Source organism: Athene cunicularia (genome assembly GCF_003259725.1).
Source record: "Athene cunicularia isolate RWA chromosome 8 unlocalized genomic scaffold, athCun1 chr8_part1, whole genome shotgun sequence".
Taxonomy (NCBI): Eukaryota; Metazoa; Chordata; class Aves; order Strigiformes; family Strigidae; genus Athene; species Athene cunicularia.
In genome coordinates, this window is record NW_020799109.1 from 25,622,768 (window position 1) to 25,646,595 (window position 23,828).

Genomic DNA, 23,828 nt, shown 5'->3' on the forward strand with positions numbered 1-23,828 from the left:
TTGGAGCAAAGGTGCAATACTACAATATGATCATTACAAGCTAGTGCTTAGATTAAAATTTTTTCAAGATTAGTGTAGTGAACAAGTGATAAGCCCTCACAAGTTAAAAATCCTCCTTCCTATTATTATTTGTTCAGATGAAAATCACAGAAGAGGATCTGTGGATTAGGACATATGCCAGACTATATCAGAAACTTTGTTCTTCTACGGGAGACATTCCGATTGGAGTTTATAGGACAGAATCACAAAAGCTTACAACATCCGAGGTATGTCGGTTTACTATACTTTCCTCTGGATTTGATTACAGAGTATACAACATTCTTTGGTCCTTGCAAGAATAGGAGATGCTTATTTAAAGAATATTGTGAATGCCATATCTGCAAATGCACAGAATTCCAGTAGAGCACTGAAGGTCTCCCTCTGCTGACATGCATATAGTCACATTAACTCAGGGCTCACATTCAGCTCCAGACTTCTTGAATACTTAGAGCCAGTCTACATACTGACTTTAATTCCTCTGCTTGCCTACAGAGAACTGACTGACTGAAAACAAGAAGCAGCTCAGGCACAAATAGGATAGGCTAGGATCGGTAGCTCTAGTCTGAACTTGCACGTGGTGGCTAATGGCAGTATCGATAGCAAGCTGTATGACCAGGTCCTGTGTCAGGTGTGACATGAATGTCAAGACCATACTTCAAAACAGGTGGCATTTCAGTATTCATGTGAATTTCTAACTAGAAATGAGCAACAAGAGAATAAATCAGTGTTATTAAAAGTATTGTAGGATTTCTCCGAATTTAGCTGCCAAACAGTGGTAGTTTTTCTAAATATGTATTTATGTCAGCCATATAAATGTATATACCTCTCCCTATACCTATTAAAAGAATGAAAAAAATACTTTCCTGACTATTTAACACACAATTTTTTGTTTGTGCAGTTTTTATTTCTGTCATGTATAAGCCATTTCTTTATATGACCATTAATATTGCCATCTCATTAAACCATGGCTCAAATACCGAACTAAATTGTAACAGTGAACAACTTTCTCCTTTTTTTGGAAATAGTTGGATATAGTTTACTGATTTCCAAGACAGACAATTTTTATTTTCTCTTCCATATTTCAGAGAAATGTTATAAAACATAAAGGCATATAATGCTTAACTGCAAAACTTACCTTGAAAGAGGTACAAGCATTCAGTTGAAGTTAATTTAAAAAGGGATACACAAAGCTATGCAAGATTCCACCAAGTTCACCAGTGTTTCTCTTTGTGGACCACCAGTACTTCTACAGATGGCTTTTACAGTTTAGCCAGTGGACTGTGCCTCTGCGGTAATGTCAGTTGATTTTTTTAAATATAGCAGCATTAACATAATCCATCAAAATCATTGCTTGGAGAAGAGTATAGGCAGCGTCACTGCTAATATGAAAAAAGGCTGTCATAGCTTTTAACAAAAAAGAGGAGATGCCAGATTTTAAGAATTCATTAAATAAGGGTAAGTAAGGTAAAATTCATGGCAATTCTTTATTCTCACATTCACAGCTGACTAATCTTCAGGTCCATAAAAGAGAATCAAGCAGCATTGCCTGTGAACGTACAACATATTGTGAAGAGTGCATTTCTGTGGCATGGTTTTTTCCTTTCTGAATTTTCACATACTTTCAAACATATAGGCTGACTGGCAAACAGTGTTTGTACAGGGGAGGGTTAACTATAAGAATAACACTCACCTTTTCTATATGAACTTTTTTTTTTTTTTTTTTTTTTTGGCAAGGGGTGGGGGGCAAGCAAGCTTAACTGATAAACTACAGATCTTTCAAAAGTTTTTCTGAAAGCAAGGCTTGGGACCGTCAGCCATACAACTCTAAACTCACAATTTTACCATAACATTGGGAACCTCTGGAACATGTACACATGCAGCTGCTCAGGTGCTTGAACACTTGATCAGACCAGGCCCAGATTTAATTTAAGATAGTTATTATCTTTTACAAAGAAGCAATTTTTTAAAACATTCAGACACTGAAACCAGCCTGGAAGGCAGTATTCAATAGATAAGAGGTGTCGTACTATTACTTCCTACCAGCTTTCACAGGTATTCTTGTGAAGAGTTTGAGTTAAACCACGTAGAGGATGGGAGGGGGAGAGCAGACGGGGCAGAGAAATCTCCCAGTTAATTTTTCAAATTGTCAGGTACTGGACTAATGTGGAAGAGTGGCACTGTCTTTGCATATTAAGTGAAGAAAAAGCATTTGTTTCTCTGAAAAGCTTAGGGCTCTCTGCGCAGAACCGCATTTGTATTTTCACACTTAAATACTTTGGCAGCTTCTTCGTTAGTGAATGAGTATTTGTGAAACCCTTTCGCCTCTAGAGAGGGGCAGGGGATTCTTCTCTGACCTAGCTCTTCCCCAGAACGTAAAAACCCGACATCTAGCTCTGCTTCTGTGGTCTTTATGGGTAGATACCTACAAATGTGGAGACAACAAGGTCTGTAATCTTTCTGCAAAGTACTTCTTTTGAAGTTAAAGGAATTTTCAAATAATTACAGTAATAAAATCAGCGTGGAGGATCTTTTTAGCTTTTCAGTATACTAAGCCAGAAGCAACTTTAAAATATTGTTGGATGAGACCTTTAAAATGTAGGTTAGATAAATGTAAATTGCTATTTTTCTCAGGAATTCTAACCATAATTTGAAGATTTCTAACTCAGAGAACCTCCAATGTGTGTAGAAATTTGAGTTTAAACACACATATAAAACTTTAATTTGTATTGCACACACCTGGAAGCTGTTGGTTAATGGTTAATTTGAGTCACAAGAACAAAATATGCCAATTTTAATATTTCTATATGTATGATTTCTTCTTTGACAGTCCCTTTTTGTACTATGGAAATAAGAAGCCCTCACTTCACTCTGACGGATAAATGTAGTTCCTTTAAAAAGAAAGGAAGTTTTCAGTGATCTGCTTACTAAATAACAGTCAAATCTAGCTGGCCTCTAAATGACCTGCACCTAGACTCAAACCATTTCCATTTCATAAAAAAAAAAAAAAAAAAAATTTCCTTACTACCCATATAGCTGATTTTCTGCTGCCTGTTACACAGTCCACATTTGTTTCTTCTATTTAAATTGTCTTTTGTTTTCTTTTTCCCCATTCCTTTGTTAGTTACGAGAAACGGCTTCACAATTAAGTATTTGCTTATTGTCTGCCTGTTTCTGGGTATCTTGGCAGTAAGCTCCACACAACTGCCTACTTGCTTGCTCACCCTGCAGCACGATGGGGGAGAGAATCAGAAGAGTAAAAGTGAGAAAAATTGTGGGTTGAGATCAAGACAGTTTAAACAGGTAAATCACTGTAAGAAGCAGAAAAGGCCTTGACTCTGTGTAAGTGCTGCTCAGCAGTAACTGAAACATCCATGTGTTACCAACAGCATTTTCACCAGAGGTCCAAAACATAGCCTCACACAAGCTACTATGAGGAGATTTAGCTCTGTCCCAGCCAAAAACAGTGCACTGAGTTAAATCCTGGGACTAAAACCCTTACAGGACATGGAACTACACGATGGATCATCCTTGAGAAAATGAAGCTTAAAGGCAACATTGTTCTGGACACAAACATTTTACCAAAAAAACGGAAAGTTGACAGACTGGGACTTTCAAAAAAGCCCAAGGGAATTTGGTCCCAGTTGGAATTGGGAATCCCTATTGGATTCTGAAAAAAACACATAATCTTACAGTCTAGTGAAAGTCTTGATCCTAAACACCTTAAATTCTAACAGACAAAAGTCACCAACTTTTTCATAAAAGGGGTATGTGCCTGTACTTAACCATAGTTCACAGATAGTTGTACAACTACAGTTGTACAGACAGCTGTTGGAGCAGAAAAGTGTTCCTAGAACCCTGGATGCAATTAAGAGCTAGTGGTATACAGAAAGGTAAAAGTTGTTTTAACATAAAACTTACAGTTAGATAAAAATAAGGATTTGCTACAGAATAGATGAATCTGCACATTAAAACTGTTTCTTATTTTAGACACTTAGCTCCCAGGGAGCAGCAAGGAGGGAGAACCAAGATCCAAGAAACTAACTGATGTTTGGTGTTGTAGTGCTGTTATCACCATACTCACAGCCACCCTGGCCATCTCAAATATGATCACTGGTGTGTTCGTGACTACAATCCTGTTCCTGCCACGTGATGGACAATGTGAGCTAGTGTTTAAATAAGGGTGTGAAACATCCCTTTTAGAGTACCTCGCCTGAGTGGAAAAACCACTGTGGGTCACAGATGTCCAGCAGCACAAGTAAGCAATCACACCCATTTAAGCACACAGTCTGATACTTGAGATCGGAACCTGCCTTTAAAAACAAAACAAAAAAATGAAACTTAAAGAAAAAAAAAGTAAAGGCAAACATTTCTTCACTTAACATAAGGCATACAGATTTTTTTCACCAGTAAAAGTAGCAGTGATTAAGTAAAGACTTAACATGCACCTTGGTATTTTCCAAAGATTTCACCATGTTTCTCTTGTAGGGAATCTCAAAAACCCCCCCCAGCCACACAGTTCATAAAATGTAAGATGATCAATTACTATGATATAGTAGTAGTGACACCAATTATGCTTCTCATACAGCAGGTTTGCAAGCTATGCAAAAAGGAAATTAAATTAAAAGAAAATAAAGCAACCGAACCTCATAATAAATTAATGATAGTTACAAAAGTATTTTTAAAGAAAGTTTGAGACTGATTAAAACAGAGAGGAACACATAAAAGTACTCTTGTTCTGGGCTTTTATCTTCTGTGTATTAAACAGCTGTATGCTGGAAGGCATGCTTTTATGCTGTCTTTGAAAGAGGGTTTGGGTTTCTTCGGTTTTGCTTTGCCTTTAAACAGTTTAATTTTTTCCTCCTGCATACAGCGAAGGGATATTCTGGACACCTTTCCCAACAGGCAGCATAAAAATTGAAGTCACTTAAGTAAATTTCTATCATTTTCATGTATGGTTTCAACTTAACACTATCCCAGTGTTTCAAAAGCTGAAGCTCAGGATTTGCAGATTGACAGAATCAAAAGATTTTTTCTTTTACTTGGTCTTTCCTGATTATTGTCTGGCTCAAAAAATGTGACTTAGTCTTCTGGAATGATAAGGATGATTGGTCTCTACTACTGCTGGCAAGTCCAGATCTAGCAATGCAGACAGGAAAAAGGCAAACCAAGACCATTCTTTATACCCAGTTTGTATCAGATTTGTTCACACCAAATAGACTTCCTATCCATAAGTAGCACCTTACATGGAACGTACTTTGCTTACCTTAATCCTTATTGTAAAATACATGCAAAGCCAAAACATCAATTAATTTAAAATTACAAACCCAAAATCAAATAACTTTTCGGTACATAGGGATTCAGGGTTCTCTCTTATGCCCTACACAAAATAAAACCATCTGAGTCAGTAGCCAAACTCAAAAAATCATGTTATTTTAAAAAAAAAACCAAGCAAACAAACCTTAATACAGAATAAGATGAATATCCTCAAAAAATTAGTGGGTCTTTGCATGAGTCTTATTGCAAGATCCTAGTCTAGAACATTAAAAATGTGATTTTACTTGAAGTGCTGCAACATAAGCATTTTTGGTGTTCTTTTTAATTATTGTTTTTGATTGTTTTTTTTTTTGTTTTTTTGTTTTTTTGTTTTTTTTTTTTAACACAGATAAAAGCTACTCTATGCGAAAGGGAAAAAATTAGTATTTCTCACAGTCACACTTACTCATACTAAATATTATTTTAGGGTTCCCAGGAACCTTACATATTCTGTGTGGGCCAGGGTGATAAGCCTCTTAAAGATTATGTTCAACATTGATGAGGTCAACAGAAGAGTCGATATAGTGCTGAGGGATATGGTGTAGTTCAGAACTGTCATTGTTAGGTTAATGGTTGGACTGGATGATCTTCAAGGTCTTTTCCAACCTAGATGATTCTGTGAATCTTAATTTCAGATTTTATATTAATTGGAAAAGGCCTTTAGAACCTCTATAATTCTTATGCTGTAAGATTTTGGCTGTTAAGTCTTTTTTTTGTTACTATATGACTGAAAAAGCAACATCGCTATGCTTTAAAGTATGAATTCATTACCTTATTTGCAAGAGGTGGCCGGAATCACATTGAAGTCTATTGCATACATCCTTACTTCAGACACAGAGGTATTCCAGATATTACATGCTGGAAGGTCAAAAAATGCTTGGGAATGTGAGACAGAGGTAACAGGTATGTTCCACCTGTGGTCTTAAGAGTACTCCGAACGGTGCAGCCAAAGTTGAACTATTACTTAATGAATCCACAACATGCATCTAAAAAGCAGTTACAGAACTTGAATTTCTAAAAATATGCAGACTTGGAAGAAAGTGAAGTCATTCAGAACAGATGCCTAGATTCAGGAAAGGCAGTATCAGAAGGCTGGAGTTGTTCTCAGAATCAAAATAGAATCAGGCACTAAACACTTGACTGCTTTTGCACTTCAGAAATTTATTTATATCATAAATGAGCTTTTCACATAAAAAGTCAAAGTCTAGTGAAGGAGTCCCAATTCAGGAACACTTGCTAAGTATGAACAGCTGAATCCCCTCAGCTCCATTGCAACCAGAACATATGTTCAACTGCACTGTTGAAAAGAGGAGAGAATGTTTTAATCTGTTTCCATTTTTTAAAGCCCTTAAACTCTCATCATTTTCCTTTCAAGTCTCAAATATCTATCAGTGTGGAGGAATGGGAAGACACTAAAGACACCAAAGAACAGACTAGTTATCGTAGTAATCATCGTAACTCAACATCTAGTGATCAGTCTGATCATCCCCTGTTACGACGAAAAAGCATGCAGTGGGCCCGACGGCTGAGCAGAAGAGTACCAAGACACTCTGGGAAAACAGCTGAGAAGATAAATCAGCAGCGAATGAACCTTTACAGGAGGTCAGAAAGACAGGAGCTTGCTGAACTTGTGAAAAACAGAATGAAGCATCTGGGCCTTTCTCCAGCAGGATATGGTATGATTACTATAATAGTTAAATTCAAAAATATTAGTGTTATGCAAGATTAACTTATTTTCAAGAACTGAGGGTGCCATAAACAAAGTAAGAAGTTTATGATAATGGTTTGGTTGTGTTGTTTTGTGGGTTTTTTTTTCAGGTTGGTTTTGTTTTTTTTTCTTACTGGGAGAAAATTGGAGTGTTTTTAATCAGTTTGATTTTCAGATGGAAAGCTCAGAAGCAGTATGTCAGTCACGTTTATATTTAGCACATATAATACGTGTATGCAGAATATATAAATATTCCCCTGTCATTGAGTCATTGAACAACTGTGCCATATTTCCACAAACTTACTGAAATTTAGATGAAGACAACTGTTGTGAAGTTCACTTGTATGTCAAGGTTGGGAATTGTCTGTGTGAAGGATATTGCATTTTCCCCACAATTTTTAAAATTAATGTCTTTAAGTAAGTCCTTTCACAGCAAGGCTGATGTTGAGTTGCTTTTTTGTTTGGTTGTTGTTTTTGTTTGTTTGTTTTTTTAAAGCTATTGACATGAGCTCTGTAAAATTCTTTTAATACATGCACCGCAGCTGCCTGGGTTGCATTTCTATGGCCTTGGCTCTGTAGCATGTTATGTAGAAACTCCCAGAACTATGGGTTCTGGTTTTTCTAGATACACTGTGTATTTCTAGCTTCCAACTTATTAGTCTGCATAGTAGGTTCATTCTGGAGTTTTGCATTTTCTGCTTCAGAAGCACCAAAACAGGGTTTCCCATGCTCAATTTTCATTTGAGGAATCCAAAACTCTACTGTTTTACAAATGTGCTACTCTTCATTTTTCAACACAATTAATTTTAAATTTGACTTATCCCTGAAATATCCATTAACTGGAGGTAAATCTGGTGTTTCTTGCAGGATGGATATTTCTATTTGTCCATTTTAACTACACATATTCTTAATGCAGGGTCAAAACATCTTTCGACACCAATATCAATGTAGTACCCAATTGTAGTTGTTGTTGCTATTGACACAAAATCAGTGGTGAGAGAAGACTGCTATAGAGTACATGGTTATAGTTTTGCTCAATCTTTATGAATTAGATATGTAAATACAAGCTCTATCCTACACTCCAACTGGATAATTGCTATTCCCCTGCTTTCTTTGTGGATACTATGTAACTCTCTGCAAGAAGATTCAGAACTAAATAGTTTCCAGGAGTAACACAGGCCACAAGAACATTTGATCAATCACAAAGAAATTTTGTAAGTTTGGTTCATATTTATACTAGTAACAAAAAAACTTTTTTTTATATTCCTGCTTTTCTTTTAAAATCCTAGTTAAAAGCCAAAAATTATTTGTCACAAGAACATTCTTATAAGCCGGTGGAGCAGTTCTAATGATTGCATTTCTCATATTAATTATTTAGGAAGATTATATACCCTATGCAGAACAGCAAAATCTTAGGTAAATTCTTGACCTGATTACATTTATCTGCCCTGATTCTGATCTATAAATATTCATGAGCACTTTTTCTTACAAATGCACCTCATAATAAAGAGAACTTCTACTTTTACAACCGAAGAACAGCCATATTCTGAAAAAAACCACAAAACCCTCAAAAAAGTTCAAACCAGTTTTACACATGCAGTCAGCTACAAACCCAAGTTGTCATATTCCCACTTTCCACCTTCTGTCACATCCAGAAAGAAATTTCAGAAGCCTTTCACCCCCTGCTCATGCTACTACATATTAGTGTCTCTATGTGTGGGGATGACCTCTAAAGCCAATTTCACATCTTCAGTGTCTTTTTTTACATTGATAACCTAATAACATCCAAGCCTTCCAAAATTCAAATTCAGTTAATTAAGTTTATTTAACCCAACTGAGACACCATGCAGTTTTGACTATACAAGCCTCTAGCAGAGGTGTGATGTTAGTATGGTGGTACAGGTGCTTATATAACTATTTAGTTATTTGCGTTGGTTTAACCTTACAGAAATAAGCTGTATTGTAAAACACCATTTTAGCTGTATAATTGCATCTATACTAAGAGTCTATGTGAATTTACCTAATTGTTTACTAGACAGAAGGACCTATGATGGTGCACATATGCAACAGAAGCATTTAGAAAAATTACACACTGTAAAAAATATCCAGTATAGCGATTTTCAATCTACAGTATATAAAGAATATGTCATTAAAAGATTTAGGAATTGCACTGAAACTAGAATGGGGCTGTTCTCTTTCAAATCATAGCCTTCACTTACAACATATCATTAGAACAGTTAAAAAGGCAAGAAAGAAACACTAATTTCCCTTTATACAGCATTCATATTTCAATTCGTTGGCACAGGTGATAAAAGGAAAATGGTTACTACATAAACAAGGAAAGGGAAAAATGGTTTATATTGAAGAAATCTGGAAATGGATGAGTATGCCAGATATCTGCATTTAACTGTTTATCATGAACTTAATGCCAACTGAGGATGGAAGTCTCTGCTTCCCACATTCTAAGAGAAGCTGCATGACAATTACAGTAAAATTAGGTTGTATTCAGAATTGCCATGACTGAAAAAAATGCAAAATAACATTTTTAGAACATTCAGAAAGAAAACAGGGTATTTTGAGAGCGTATAACCCAAAAGATGCTGTTAGTTCCAATTCAAATACAGTTGAAAAGAAGTTGCTAAACTTATTTGAAATGACTTTGACACCTGACCCTTTTTGACAACTCTATTATCCAAAGATGATCTTTTATCAAATTAGTTTGTCAGAAATAATACTTTTCACAATTTGCTTGTAAATATAATTAATTTGGTATTATTTTTGTCTCCTAGATGAAATGAATGATCATCAGAACACCCTTTCTTACATCCTGATCAATCCATCTCCAGATACAAGATTAGAGCTGAATGATATCGTGTAAGTTAAAGCAGAAAAAAAAAAAAAAAAAATTACAAAATCACAAGACCTGCAAAATATGTTTGTACTTCCTGACTGAATTTATTTTATTATCTTTCTGCTGGAAGAGAACCCCAAACTTTCCTATACATCTGCAAAACCCATAAATTTAATTAGTCACCTAATTATGCATATATTTGAAATACACATATAAATATATAATACTGTTTTGCCAATTATTAGGCCTAGCAATAAAGGACACAGCCAGCATAAAGATGAACCAATAACCAAGTTGTATTTGATACAAAAAGGTCAGTACATGGGTGAGCGCTGGGGGTACAGACAAGTCAGTCAGATTATACATAGTCGACATCAATCCCACTGACCCCAACAAAGACACTGCACAACCAACAATGGGTGGAATAAATGGTGAAATGCAGTTTCCCATAGAAGGGACAGGAGACAACCGAGTCAACAAGCCAAATACATAAGACCAAGGAAGCCACATACTGAATCTCTACACAGCCCATGTTTACAAAAGCCAGACCTGACTGGAGCCCAGTCCCAGGGAGGCAGGAGGTCCTTCCCCAACAGGAAACTCTGCAAAGTGCATCCACCTCACAGACAGTGGGACACCTGACCTTTGTTTACTTAATGCAGAGACCTGGGGCTCATTTACCCCATGGCTCTCCCTGCAAGGCCAGCTGAACCCTGGAGGGAAGCTTAAAGGTAAACTCACCCCCCTTTGTGGAGGGCTGTGGGAATCACCCATAGGTCAACCTTGATTTGGGGCTTGGGGTTGAAGCCCCAGCATTTCACTCAGCCCCTTGACATATGGGTGGACCACACCCCTCACACGATCTCTAAATGTGACATCTTTATCTTGCATTCGGCTACAGACACTGCCACAGTCATCTCAGCTGTTTCTTCATATTCTTCACTGTTGTGGTCTTTTTCATTGGAAGATCAGTGTGACTGTGGATCTGAAGCTGATGTCATCTGCTCAGCACAGTTCAGTGTCAGCTTGTATTCCAGCCTGTACACTGCCCATTCAGGTCGAATACATTTGTCACAGGAGTGATTTCATATTCCCAGCGGTGCCACATAAGATCTAGAAGACAAAACCTTAGACCATTGTTATTCCTGCAAATTACATTTATTTGCAGGGACATGTTCCCATTTTTTCTGTCCAGGCTTCAGGATGGTGTTATCTTTTCCTACAGCTATTACTTCAGCTGCCTCAGGGGGGCCACTCGGACCTTGGACCCATACTTTTGCCCCATTACTAAAGTTGGTGGATCCAAATCCTTTGTCTCCATAAACAGTAGTGACTTGGGGTGGGTCCCCCTTCCTCACCGTTGTTTTCAAAATTGGTAATATTGATAGCTATGCTACTCTATCATTGGGTTGAATAACTAAATCTTGTTCACCATTATTCAGCTTTGATCTCTCCTTGGTAGTCTGCATCAATCACTCCTCCCATTACATGAACACCTTTTAGGGCCAGGTTTGAGCGAGCAGTTAAGCCAAAGTGTCTTAGGGGAATTTGGATTCCTATCCCGGTGTTAATAACCCTTGTCTGGCCTCGATTTATCTTTACCAGTTCTTACGCATAAAGATCTAGCCCAGCAGCCTCTGGAGTGGCCCAGTAGGGGGCCACTGCACCTGAAACCATTTCCCAGTGGGTTTAGCCATTAGAGGCTTTATTTGCAGATTGGGCGTAGTCATATGCATCAAGGGTGTCTCCATCTCCCTGATGGGTCTATTGTTGAGGGGGTAGAGCGCATCCATGAGGTTAGATCTCCATCGGGATAGGTTTCCATTTCCCAGCTTTTGTAACTGCTCCTTTAAAAACCCATTAATTCGTTTAATTAATCCTGCAGCCTGAGGATAGTATGGGATATGGAAGATCCATTGAATGTTATGCTGCTCTGCATATTGCTGTACAAATTTATTTCGGAAATGGGACCCATTATCAGTTTGTATTTGTAAGGGGATGCCATAGTATAGGATCATTATATCTATGGTAGAGGTAGTACTACAGTGCGTGGCTTTTCTGCAGGGATCTGCAATCAGGTATCCTGAATATGTGTCAACTGTAGTGCAGATGTATTTGCACCCTTGGTCCTGGGGTAAGGGCCAATATAGTCCATCTGCCAGATTTGTCCTGGCAATTTCCCTCTTCCTAATTTTTTTACGATATTTGGTACCAAGTGCTTATGAGTATGCTAGCACACAGGGCATTGGGCAATTATTGTTTTGATCATATCCAGTGACATAACTATGCCATGCTCTTGGGCTCACTTGTAAGTGGCCTTTTCCCCAAGATGCCCACATTTCTGCTGTGCACATTTTGCCAAGCCTTCATGGTCTCCTTCCTGAGGGAACTCCAGTCCAGCTTGGGAAATCTTTACCAGGTTATCAGTGACAGAATTATAAAGACGGTCAAGTGAATTTATATTACTATAAGCATCTACATGGAATACTGTCACCTTGGTTCTTTGAACCAATTCCCAAATATCTTTCCACACTGCCTTTCCCCAGACCATTTTAGAATAAATTTTCCAATCTTTGGCTACCCATGTTGGCAGCCAAGTAGCCAATCCATTTGCCACTGACCAAGAATTGGTGTATAGGTGACATTCCCCTAAATCCTCTTGTTTTAAAGCCATATATGCTGCATATAACTCAGCATATTGGCTACTTTCCCCTTCTCCTGTGGTCTCCAGAAATTTCCCTGAATGAGGATGATAAGCCAGTGCCTTCCAAAACCTTTTCCCTCCTATATATTTAGCTGACCCATCTGTAAACCATGCGTGTTCCCTTTCAAGAGGTAGCAGCTGATCCAGGGTCTTTCCCCATTGCACAGGGGATTCCTATTCAACTATAGGATCAGGCTTTATCTCTTGATCCTGCATGGGGAAAGCCACAACTTGCTCATGGAGGGAAGCAAGACCACCAGGTCCCACCTTTGCTCTGTCCTGGATGTACCATTTCCACTTTATAACGATCGATTCTGGCACATGCCCTATTAGGTGAGTCTTCGGGGAGCTTTTAACCCACTGCATAACAGGGATTTTGGGGTGCAGGGCCACCTTGTGGCTTATCGTGAGCTGCTCAGTTTCTATCAAGGCCAAATAACAGGCTAACAGTTGTTTCTCAAAGGGCGTGTAATTATGTCCTGCCTCTGGTAACTTTCTTCCCCAAAATCCTAAGGGGACTCTTCCTGTGTTTCTGCCAGAGGCTCCAATTAGCATACATTTACAGATACATTTAATTCTACTTCACCATCCTGCATGGGCCATAAGTCCAAAGCCCTTTGAACAGCCTCTTTTGCAATTCAAAGGCAGCCTGCTGCTCATTTCCCCATTCAAATTCATGCTTTTTGTGAGTTACTTTGTATAATGGGACCAGAATCTGTCCTAAATGTGGAATATGTTGTCTCCAGAAACCAAATAGCCTGATAAATCTCTGCGCCTCCTTCTTATTTTGTAGTATAGCAAAGTCAAGAATCTATTGCCAAGCTTTACGTAGTATATCTCGATGACCACAGTTCCAATGTATTCCTAGGAATTTAACTGTCTGAGATGGCCCTTAGATCTTAGTGGGATTAATCTCCCAACCTTTCTGCCTCATATGCATTAGTAGCACTTGAAGCATTTTTTGTAATTCACCCTCATTGGTCCCCTGAATCAGGATGACATCAATATAGTGGATCATTTGCATATGAGAAGGGAGCTGTACCTCATCCAGGTGCTCAGCCACTATTCTGTGGCAAATAGCTGGACTATGCACCCATCCTTGAGGCAACCTGGTAAAGGTGTACTGCCATCCTTGCCATGTAAACGCAAATTGATCCCAATGCTTTTCTGCAATCGGAATTGTAAAATACACATTGGCCAAGTCAGTAACAGCGTACCACATGCCAGGATGGCTCTGAACTCTTTCTATTAAAGCGATCATATCAGGTATGGCTGTCGCAAGATGTGGGGTGCTCTTGTTCAGTTCTCTATAATCCACAGTCATTCTCCAGGATCCATCAGCCTTTTTGACTGGCCAGATTGGACTATTCCACATTGTGGTAGTCAGTTTTAAAACCCCTGCAGCCAGTAAATCTTTGATTGTTTGGGAAATTTCTTCATGACCGCCTGGAATCCTGTACTATTTCGTGGTTACGACCTTGGTCACAGTTGGGATCTGAACCGGAGGCAGCTTTATCTTCCCTACTAAAACTGCTTGGTTAGTGATATAACTCTTTACCCCAAATTGATAACGGCCATCAAGAAGATTCAAAGTAAGTCCCTTAAGAATATCTATTCTGATTATATACTCTGGGATCGGAACAATCATGACTGTATACTGTCATATCAGATTTCCAATTTTCATATCAATTTGGGTTCGTACTGCTTCAATTTGTTTTCCACCCAGTCCTGTAATAATCTCAGACTGACCTTTAAATTTTTTTGGATTTCCATAAATCAAGGAGGCCTCTGTTCCAGTATCTACTAAAGCCTTCACTATTTGAGAGGACCACTTTTTCCAGAATATTTGTAGCTCCACATGGGGTCGTCAGTCCTCCCGCGCCCAGTGTACCAGAGTTTGGCCAATATTTCAGTATGGATTACAGTACCCACTGTCTCTTGAGGGGTACAGGTCAGAATACTGCTGCCATTCGTGGTTCTTCCCCAGAACAACCAAACTGCTCCCGGAAGGCCCACCGTGAGCAAAGGTGGGATCCCGTTGAGGATCCACAGGGGGTGCTATAGGCTGAACAGTTTCTGACCAATGTGCTTGATAAATCTGCACGTTTCTACGGGGTTTCTGTAACCCTCTCTGTTTGTACAACTCCATAATTCACTGGTGTCAAGACCATCAATTTTAGCGAGAGGTACGCCATCTTTCAATAAAGATTTAAACAACTGTCCTCGAGACAGCCGACGTCTGGTATTTTTACCATGTCAGGTGTCTCGGTTCTACGTATACTCCCAGGGGCCCCACTGACGTCGGAATTCTTGATAGCCCTGACACTCCCGGGGAGTCCATTCTCCAAGGTCACCTAGCTGATGCATTTTCTCAAGTACATCTCTAATGGGATTTCCTGTTTCACTCAGTAAGAGAGTCACAAGAACATTCTTATAAGCCGGTGGAGCAGTTCTAATGATTTCATTTCTCATAGGCACAGACAATCAAAGTTGCATCAACACAACAACATGGCCTACATGAATGGCCAGTTTCATTCCTTCTTCCTTCAATCGCTGCATACCATCCCGCAGAGTATACCATGACCAGTCCGAACCTGGCCAGGAATTCTCTAGGGGGTATTTTGCCTTGCACCCCACAGCGGCTAAAGCCAAAAGATTAGTACTGTCATCATTAGTCTGAAATGCTTCCTGCAGAGGGTCTGAACTCAGAGTTACAAACTTTCTGCAGTCAAAATTATCCAGGCTAACACCTGATGCTCCTTGATCATATAAACATACCATCCAAGTAAGCAGGGGCCCTCCTGGTCTCTTGAGTGAGCCATGCAAGAATATTACTGATTTCTTGCTGTGTGAAATCTTCCATTGTAGGTTTATTTACTGGTGGCTCACCCTCAGAAAATTCCACCTTCCTCCTGATGACTGGTCTCCCATCTGCAGAGTCATCTGAGGCACCAGCCCCATCAGACTTCACAGGATAGCGGATATGATCATCCGAGTCATCAGGGTTACAGTGTACATCCACCTGTATAAACTGAGTGGACCTTCTTATGACTACATTGTCCCCCTCTCTTCCCACATTTACACTGGGAAACTTGTACTGTAACCTTCTCAGGTACAGTTTGAGAAGTGTCTGGTTTATCAGTAAGGAGCTCATTTACAGATTCTAGTGTCATAATCTGAGCTCGCATACAGGAACATTCAGCCAGTAAGTGATCTTTTTGCTGGTGCTGTTTCTTATACGCTGTTAACAGGCTCCATCCCCATCTCCCAAAGGTTACAGCATCCTGTGCTTTACTAGAGAATTTTTGAATATTTTCTAAAACATCCTGTAGTTCAGCCTCTGCCAATCGCTTCTCCCACTGTTCACAAGGTCCCCCAAATTTAATCCATTTGAGGGCCAGCAAACAGGATCTTCCCAACCAGGAACTTCAGACAGGGCCATCCTCATTTTTTTTTGTCAATTATTAGGCCTAGCATAAAGGACAGCCAGCATAGAGATGAGCCAATAACCAAATTGTATTTGATACAAAAGGGTCAGTACATGCATGAGTGCTGAGGGTACAGACAAGTCAGTCAGATTATAATAATTGACATCAACCCCACTGACCCCAACAATCAGTGGAATAAATGGTGAAATGCAGTCTCCCATAGAAGGGACAGGAGACAACCAAGTCAACAAACCAAATACATAAGACCAAGGAAGCCACATACTGAATCTCTACACAACCCATGTTTACAAAGGCCAGACCTGACTGGAGCCCAGTCCCAGGGAGGCAGGAGGTCCTTCTCCAGCAGAAAACTCTGCAAAGTGCACCCACCTCACAGACAAACCCCACCCCTACCTGCAAGTGGTCCCAGCTTTTATCCCCAAGTGGGACACCTGACCTTTGTTTACTTAATGCAGACACCTGGGGCTCATTTACCCCATGGCTCTCCCTGCAAGGCCGGCTGCACCCTGGAGGGAAGCTTAAAGGGAAACTCACCCCCCCTTTGTGAAGGGCTGTGGGAATCACCCATATGTCAACCTTGATTTGGGGCTTGGGGTACCCAGCATTTCAAATACATATGTTAATATGCTCTTAGGTCCATATTCTCTCATCCTTCTCTTACTCTGTGCATTTAAAAAATAATCTAACAAAATCTGCTTGAGAGCTTCACAGAATTAATATTCCCACTAAAATCTTGCTTATAATTTAGCTACCATGTATTAAGAGAAAGATCAACCCTTCAAAATCAGTGTTTTCAAATGGGATTTTATTACATGGATTCAAATATTATTAAAGCAAACAGTAGTCTTCCCCTGGATATAATGCAATATTCATGTTTAAGATAATTCAAATACAAATGGCAGGACCTTAACACAGGAAATTTTTTCACTCACCACGAATTTTGCAGACTACATGGAAGAAAAAAAAAAAGATAAAAACTGAGAACTGTCAAGAAAGTTTTAAAATCATGAATTACAGATAATTATCTGGCATTCATACTGAAGTCCACTGCAATTTCTGTGTTCAGGTCCTGAGCCATTTCTGCCTCTGCCTTGCTATGTTAACATGCCCCATCTGCTACATGGTAAGAAACCACACAGCCCAGTTGTGCAAGGTCCTCCACATCAGTGCTGACCTGCCTCACCGCTTGTTCACAAGGAGAAAAACTGAACTATTAGCTCTCCTGATACTAAACCAAAATCATCCTATGCTTTGTAACACTGTCATATATAAAAAGCACAGCATAATACTAACTGTATCAAACAGCAAAGGCAATTATCAGAAAACTTGTTGATATTATTTGGTATACTATTTTAATTGTTATGGAACTCCACAGTATGATGTGTACTAATATTTAACCTGTAAATTCTCATACTGTTAACCAGTCCATCTAGGTGGACTAGGTATCCTGCATTCTATTTTTCTGTCTCTGAAAAAACAAAGGTACTCAGCAATCCAGTATTGCATATTTTTGCAGTGGTGCTGAATTTGTAGTGTGCTACCTACACATATTTCCCCTGTAAATGCACATACTGTTACCTACTTTGATGTATATTCTTCTCCTGATGCTTAATGATTGGGCCTGTGTCTCACCTTAAACTCAGACTTTTTTTTTTTTTTTTTTTTTTTTTTTTTTTTTTTTTTTTTTTTTTTTAAATCTGACATGAGGAACATGATCCTTGTATCTGGATAACAGTTGATGCTTCAATAACCCAGATCATTACTTCTACCTGATCATAGTTCTCTTGACTAGGCAGACTTTTCACCCTCATGCAATGGGGGATTATTATTAGAGGTGAGGAAAGAGAGGTTGTTCGCTTTCCACAGTTTTGTCAGTCACAAACCCCAGGTTTTGTGCAGGTAAAAAGCTTTTTCTGTTTGTCCTTCCTGCTGACAAGCTGAAAGGCTAGTCTTCCTATATTGTTTTTCTGCCCTTGTCAATATATTTTGCATACTTCCTCCAGCTGGTTCCTCTTTCACCCCACTTGTTAGCTGCAATTTATGCCAGTATGGCTTATCCTTATCCAAACCACATATTTCTGTGTATATCTATGACAGAAGCCAAAACATTTATTCGCTTTAAGTCCTATAGATGCAACCTCCATACTCTGACTTCCCATGCTTATACAACTTTAAGTCTTTTACATTACCTGTGATCCTATTATATTTGTAATTTATTGTGGGTATATCAGGTAACATACAACCCTGAACCGCGATATGAGAAAATTTTCTTAGCTTTTAGAGATAGGTAGCACCCAAAGCAGCATTCACAGCTGTGGGTTGCTCAAAAAGCTTTCTTGTTAGTCTTTGCATTAGCTTTGCAAGCTAATGTTTAGCATCTTGACCTGATAGTGCTTAAAGGACAATGATCTCAGTGGCTTAATTTAATTAAAACAAAAGCACTTATGTTTCAAGTAGTATGTTCAGACTTTGCCGTAATAATGTCATATTTAATCTAGCCTGTTTTACCTTAAAAAGCGGGTACTGAATAGCAGCATTTTCATTCTATAGCCATGAGATTTTTGCACCAAAACATGGAACATTTTGGCTCTCAGCAGAGCACGATTTTTTTTTTCTATATCAGTTTAGTAGTTGCAAATGGATCTTGTAGTAACACTCCTTGTTCTCTTTCATTCCAGAATTAGTACATTACATTCTGTTGCTGGCCCTAGCTGCCTTCTTATTTAAAACAAAACAAAACAACAAAAAAAAAACAACCCTGAAACCCCACTACTGGCCATTTGGTCCTTTGACATGTTTTGGTTTATTTTTCCTGGAGATTAACAATCTCCTTATTTGTTCTGGTGTTGGTGTTGATGATGTTGATGATAAACCCTTAAATTCCGAATTGCAGTTTCAGTTCCAAAAGTTGCAATTGGGAGTTCCAGATTTCTGCAGTAGCATCCAAAGATCAAACATAGAAATTGCTTATGCAGTACCGTTCCAGATGTGCCTGAGGGAGAAAGGTGACCACTGAGATTTGGCAGCTGTGACATCAGGACAGTTATAAACTCTTGAGGCTCCAGCTGTTGTTTATCATATCTTTTGGCATCTTACAATTTTATCAAGGTTTATCACTATAAAAGTCTTGTTCATTTTTACTTAAGGCATGCTGTGATTTGCTTCCTACAGAATTGTGATGTAGAACTTGAATTATGTATTTCAGGTACAAGTTTTTTGTTTAGCTTACTCTAGAAAAAAAACATACAGGAAGACCTGAATTTTTCCCCCAAATTTAAGCATGTATAAACATGCTTCATTTGGATTTGATGAACAGAACAGGGCAGACTCTTCCACTACTCAGTTTCGTTGGCAGGATCAGCAAAGCAAATAGGTTGTTCTGAAGTAAACATAAGTATCAGATGTTAAAAATAGAGGATAATAAGCCTGACTTTAAACAAGTATATAGCATGTAAACATGATCTAGATAGGAACAGTACATTTTTTTAATTCCATATTTAAGTCAACTGTTTTCTTACACAAAGAAGTTCAGGCTATTTGTAGCAACAAACTATGAGGGACGGAGAAAACACTCCTATTGTACTGACAGAAGGAGAAACATTAACAAAGTAACAGAGGCAGGTGGTGTTTTCAAATCATGGAAATCAAGTGATTCTCTTGGGTATCCACCCTAAACACCATGCCCCACCAGCCTCAAAGTCCCTGCTCTGAGGAACTATGGTCGTGTGACTAGGTAAACTGAAAACAGATACAGCAGTATACTGAACTGAACATGTTAGTTCAGTTAATCAGGATTTTCCATTTTGTATTATGTTGAAGAATTTTTCAGAGTGTTTTAATTGTCTTGTGCAAAACATACTCATTATACTGTATGGTAGAAGTTCATGGCCTGTAAACAGCAACTTGCTTCAGGGCCGCTGCAGCAAATCTTTACAAGCACCACACAGCATGCACATGATTTCTATTTGGATATTTAAGTGTTTTCATTTGGATGATGATGAGGAGATAGACAGACATGTGACACCAAGATTTCTGAAGATATGAGAGAAAGGATTCTTTCACATTTCATTTTCCTGCATTTCATTTTCGTCTCTTTAAAAGAAAAAGTAAAAACCAGGATTTGAAATAAAATTTCCAGTAGCTTCAACAGTACTGCTCATCTGTGGACTAGTTTAAGATACTGGAATTTAATCTAGTTGTCTGTCTTCCCTTTAGGAGCATAGTGGCACTGGAAAGCACTGATTGATAGGTCAGAACACTGAACGTTAGTTCTGCAGCAACACAAAGCTGCTACTGCATCAGTGCCAAAAGCTGTGTCTGATCAGATAGTTTGTCACTTAAGACAGCTGACAAAACAGAGCAGTTACAAATTAATTCCATCCTTATCCTAAGAAAAGCAGTTATTTTAAACATCTCAAACTTAGATTCAAACTGTTGAGGCGTTTTCCTCAAGTATTCAGTTCTAGTAGAAGTTCTTAGAATGAGTCCATCTCCAGACTGTCAGTTTACACCAGGATTATCAACATCACGCTTTTTATTTATTGAGCACAGTGACAAGAATTGTCCATTGTTTTCTCACAGAATTCCTTTAGAAATGACTCTAGACTGCTTGTCCCTTCTTTAAGGTATAATGAATAATGGAGATGCATAAAGAATTCCTTGCAAAGGGGCTGTCAGTCAAAATGAAGGTTTAGCTGTGCCTTGTACATACAGATGATGTCTAGGCAGACAAAATGTGAAGAGCTTTATTATTAGCATATAAAATGAGTGATGTTACCCACGTGTCCAAGTTACCCAACAGGAACTAGACTAAGTCTTCCTCAGATCTTTTCAGAATTACAACTGCATGCACTTGTTTTATTCTTGCTCACGCCAAGTCTTTTTAATGAGAGTTATAATTTCTTTTTATAGATACTTGATCCGACCTGATCCATTGGCTTATGTTCCAAATACTGCACCCAGCCGAAAAGACAGCTTCTGCCATACAGTGGGACAAGACACCAGGGAGGAAACACAACTTTGATACGTAACTCATCACAAAATTAAGAGACAATTTTATACACATGTAGTTTCCACTAACCATTTTGCAAACTGAGTGGTACATTTAATTCAGGTTTTGGAAACAAAATGACAGTGGGTAAGTGACCAAATTTAGAAATGTGGTGTCTAGAAACTGATTTAAGGGATCGTCAGGCTTGTGGCCTGTTCAATACGGTAGTTGAATGTTGTCAGTTTGACAGAATTTTGACACTTATTACTATTTAATTGATATGAACAAATGATTTTAAAAGTGACAGATTCCATCATGTGTTTTGCTTAGATGCTTCTAAGCCTATTTATCAAGGTGACAGCATGTCAATGACTAAGCTTCTGACCTACATCAGTAAAGATTATCTGATGCCCATAGAGACCATGCATAATTTGTAGTAGAAAATATGTTAATACCTAAAGCTGCCAATGAAGCTGTGTGTCAAGAATCCAGCTTTTGAAATAATTTTCAATATCTCAGCCTGTCACCCATTTATATTAGAACAGGCTAGCTTCAGTCTATTTTAGCCTCCAGGACCTGAGTGTTAGTTCTCTGGGTTTACAGAGATGGGGTTGAATGACACAGCCTAGTCACACCACAGAGATTGAGATCTGAGGCATATCCACTGAAAGATTTGCTCAGAGGAGCTCACCTGGAGGAAAGTCCCTATCATCTCACACAAGCAACACCCCTCATTTGCAAAAACTGGGAAGACACTGTCTGTGTGAAGCTACAAACAATGGTAGCTCAGGTGAAACCTTTTAACCTTAGTTTGTCAACAGAAGCCTGAACAGATTGTGATACAAGTGTGATACATCCCTCTAGGGAGCAATTCATACCACAGGTCTTTCCCATTTCCATGAATATGCCAGAACTGCAACTGTCCAAAGTAAGTACATGCCCAGTCATTCAGATTATCCAAATTTCATATGAAAATGAAAATTTTTATATTGAAAATGAAAATTTTCATATTGAAAATTTAATTTTGAAAATTAAAGAAATTTATAACCCATTCCATAAAACAAATATAATGCCACGTTATGTGAAAAGACAGCATGGATTTGAAGACTCCATTTTGTCATTAAGTACACAAGAAAGCATCTGCTAGTGTATGAAACATCTGAAGCTGCTACAGAATCTCCAGTCTACACATACAAGAATGCCACAATTGGTCAAGCTTTCTACAGAATTAAGCATGCCTGTACGTGATCTTCCAGAATCATATTCTTGCCTTGCCATCTGTCACAAAGTGGGAAGTTATGCTTAAGGTAAAAACCCTAGTATTACAATTATCCATATAGAACTGGTACAAGATATCTGGCAGGTAGCCAAATGGAAAAATCAATGGAAAAATTGATTATTCTTTGAATTCCCTTTATGTCCTGCCTGTACAAAAAATTCAGTCAAAATTGTTTATGTTCTTTTCTATCTTATTTGGTAGAATAACTATAATTTATTTCTGAAAAATAAAATTCCAGGTTGGCCAGTGAACAACTCATGGATATGAGTACACTTATCAGCGTTGTAAGGATGCTGAAATCCTCACATTTTTATTGGGAATGACAGCAAATCAGCTATTATTCCCTCCCTTCTTCTTAGTTATTTCAAAACTTAACTAATCTGTTCAATATTGTCAGAAATCCTACAACCAGTTATTAAAAAACTCACAGAGATCTCAGAGTTGACCGAAGCTATCAGAAGACCAAGAGCACTAGTTTTAAAAGGAAAAAGGATAGCTGGAGAGTAGGGTTTCTCAGCAATCTTTTGAATATAGACAAAGTAGCATCGTGGTTCAGGGGGATTTCAGTGGTTCTGCAGAGTGGTTTTCCCCACACTAGCCATTTATTGAATTATTCACACGTAAAGACAAAGTATATCAAGTGTTTCCTCTGGGCACTGTGGAAGAAAAGAAACAGTTGAAACAGCTGTGCATACTGAAGAGTTTGCATGTGCAGTCTGAATAACTTCCTATTTTTAATGCCTTCAGTAAGAAGACTATATTTCTTTTGAATATTTAAAAAGTAATACAAGTTTCTTAAAAATGTTCACTCCACAATATTAGGAGGATCTTTTGTTTCATACTGAAGGCCTTTTTAACAGTCATATGTAGGCAGATAGGATTCCAGAAACATGCCTACCCTTCAGCTGGCAAGCTAGATACTCTGCTTTCAGTGCGATTCACATACTGTTCACAGGCATTCCCCGCACACTGCCTATAGCACCTACCACAGATTTAAGGTGCCTCTGCCACAAGGATCTATAGGTAGGACTTGATGTCTCTCATTTAAGAGCCTATAAAGCAGTAGAAACAAGCAGTCAGGTGTATCCATTTTCCCACCCAGCTCAGCAGAATTGCTGCTCAGCTAGAGTTGAATAGTAGCATCTAATGTGACCTGACATTTCTTCAGGCTTAATTAATTTCTAATTGCTCATTAGGCCCAGAAGATTTCCTAAAGCCAACACAAAGACAGCTGGAGACACTTGCAGTCTCTAAAATGAACGAGAGGCAATCTTTCTGAACAAAATATTTGGTTCTCTTCAAAATCTGCTGGAAGACAAGCAAGGTAATAAAAACTAACAGCTTCTTATGAAGCAGAAGTTCTAATAACCCATGAATAACATACCACAAAGTTCTGTTACTCAAAATATACTGCCTTTCATGTTGAAAGCAGAACATCTTTGCTTCCTCTGGAATTTCTTCACAGACAGATCCCATTCGAATGGGATTTAGACCT

The 23,828-nt window shown here is 38.5% G+C and overlaps 1 protein-coding gene across 1 annotated transcript in view; it reads left to right on the top strand.

Moving 5' to 3' along the window:
• The window catches only part of KCNT2 (potassium sodium-activated channel subfamily T member 2), a 124,675-nt gene extending 101,732 nt beyond the window's left edge, over window positions 1-22,943 (top strand). Inside the window, exons 27-30 of the mRNA XM_026853976.1 lie at window positions 138-266; window positions 6,728-7,028; window positions 9,850-9,934; window positions 20,976-22,943. Coding sequence (XP_026709777.1) covers window positions 138-266; window positions 6,728-7,028; window positions 9,850-9,934; window positions 20,976-21,087 — 627 coding nt within the window. The 3' untranslated portion in view covers window positions 21,088-22,943. The remainder of the gene's footprint in view (window positions 1-137; window positions 267-6,727; window positions 7,029-9,849; window positions 9,935-20,975) is intronic.
• The last annotated feature ends 885 nt before the right edge of the window (window positions 22,944-23,828 follow it).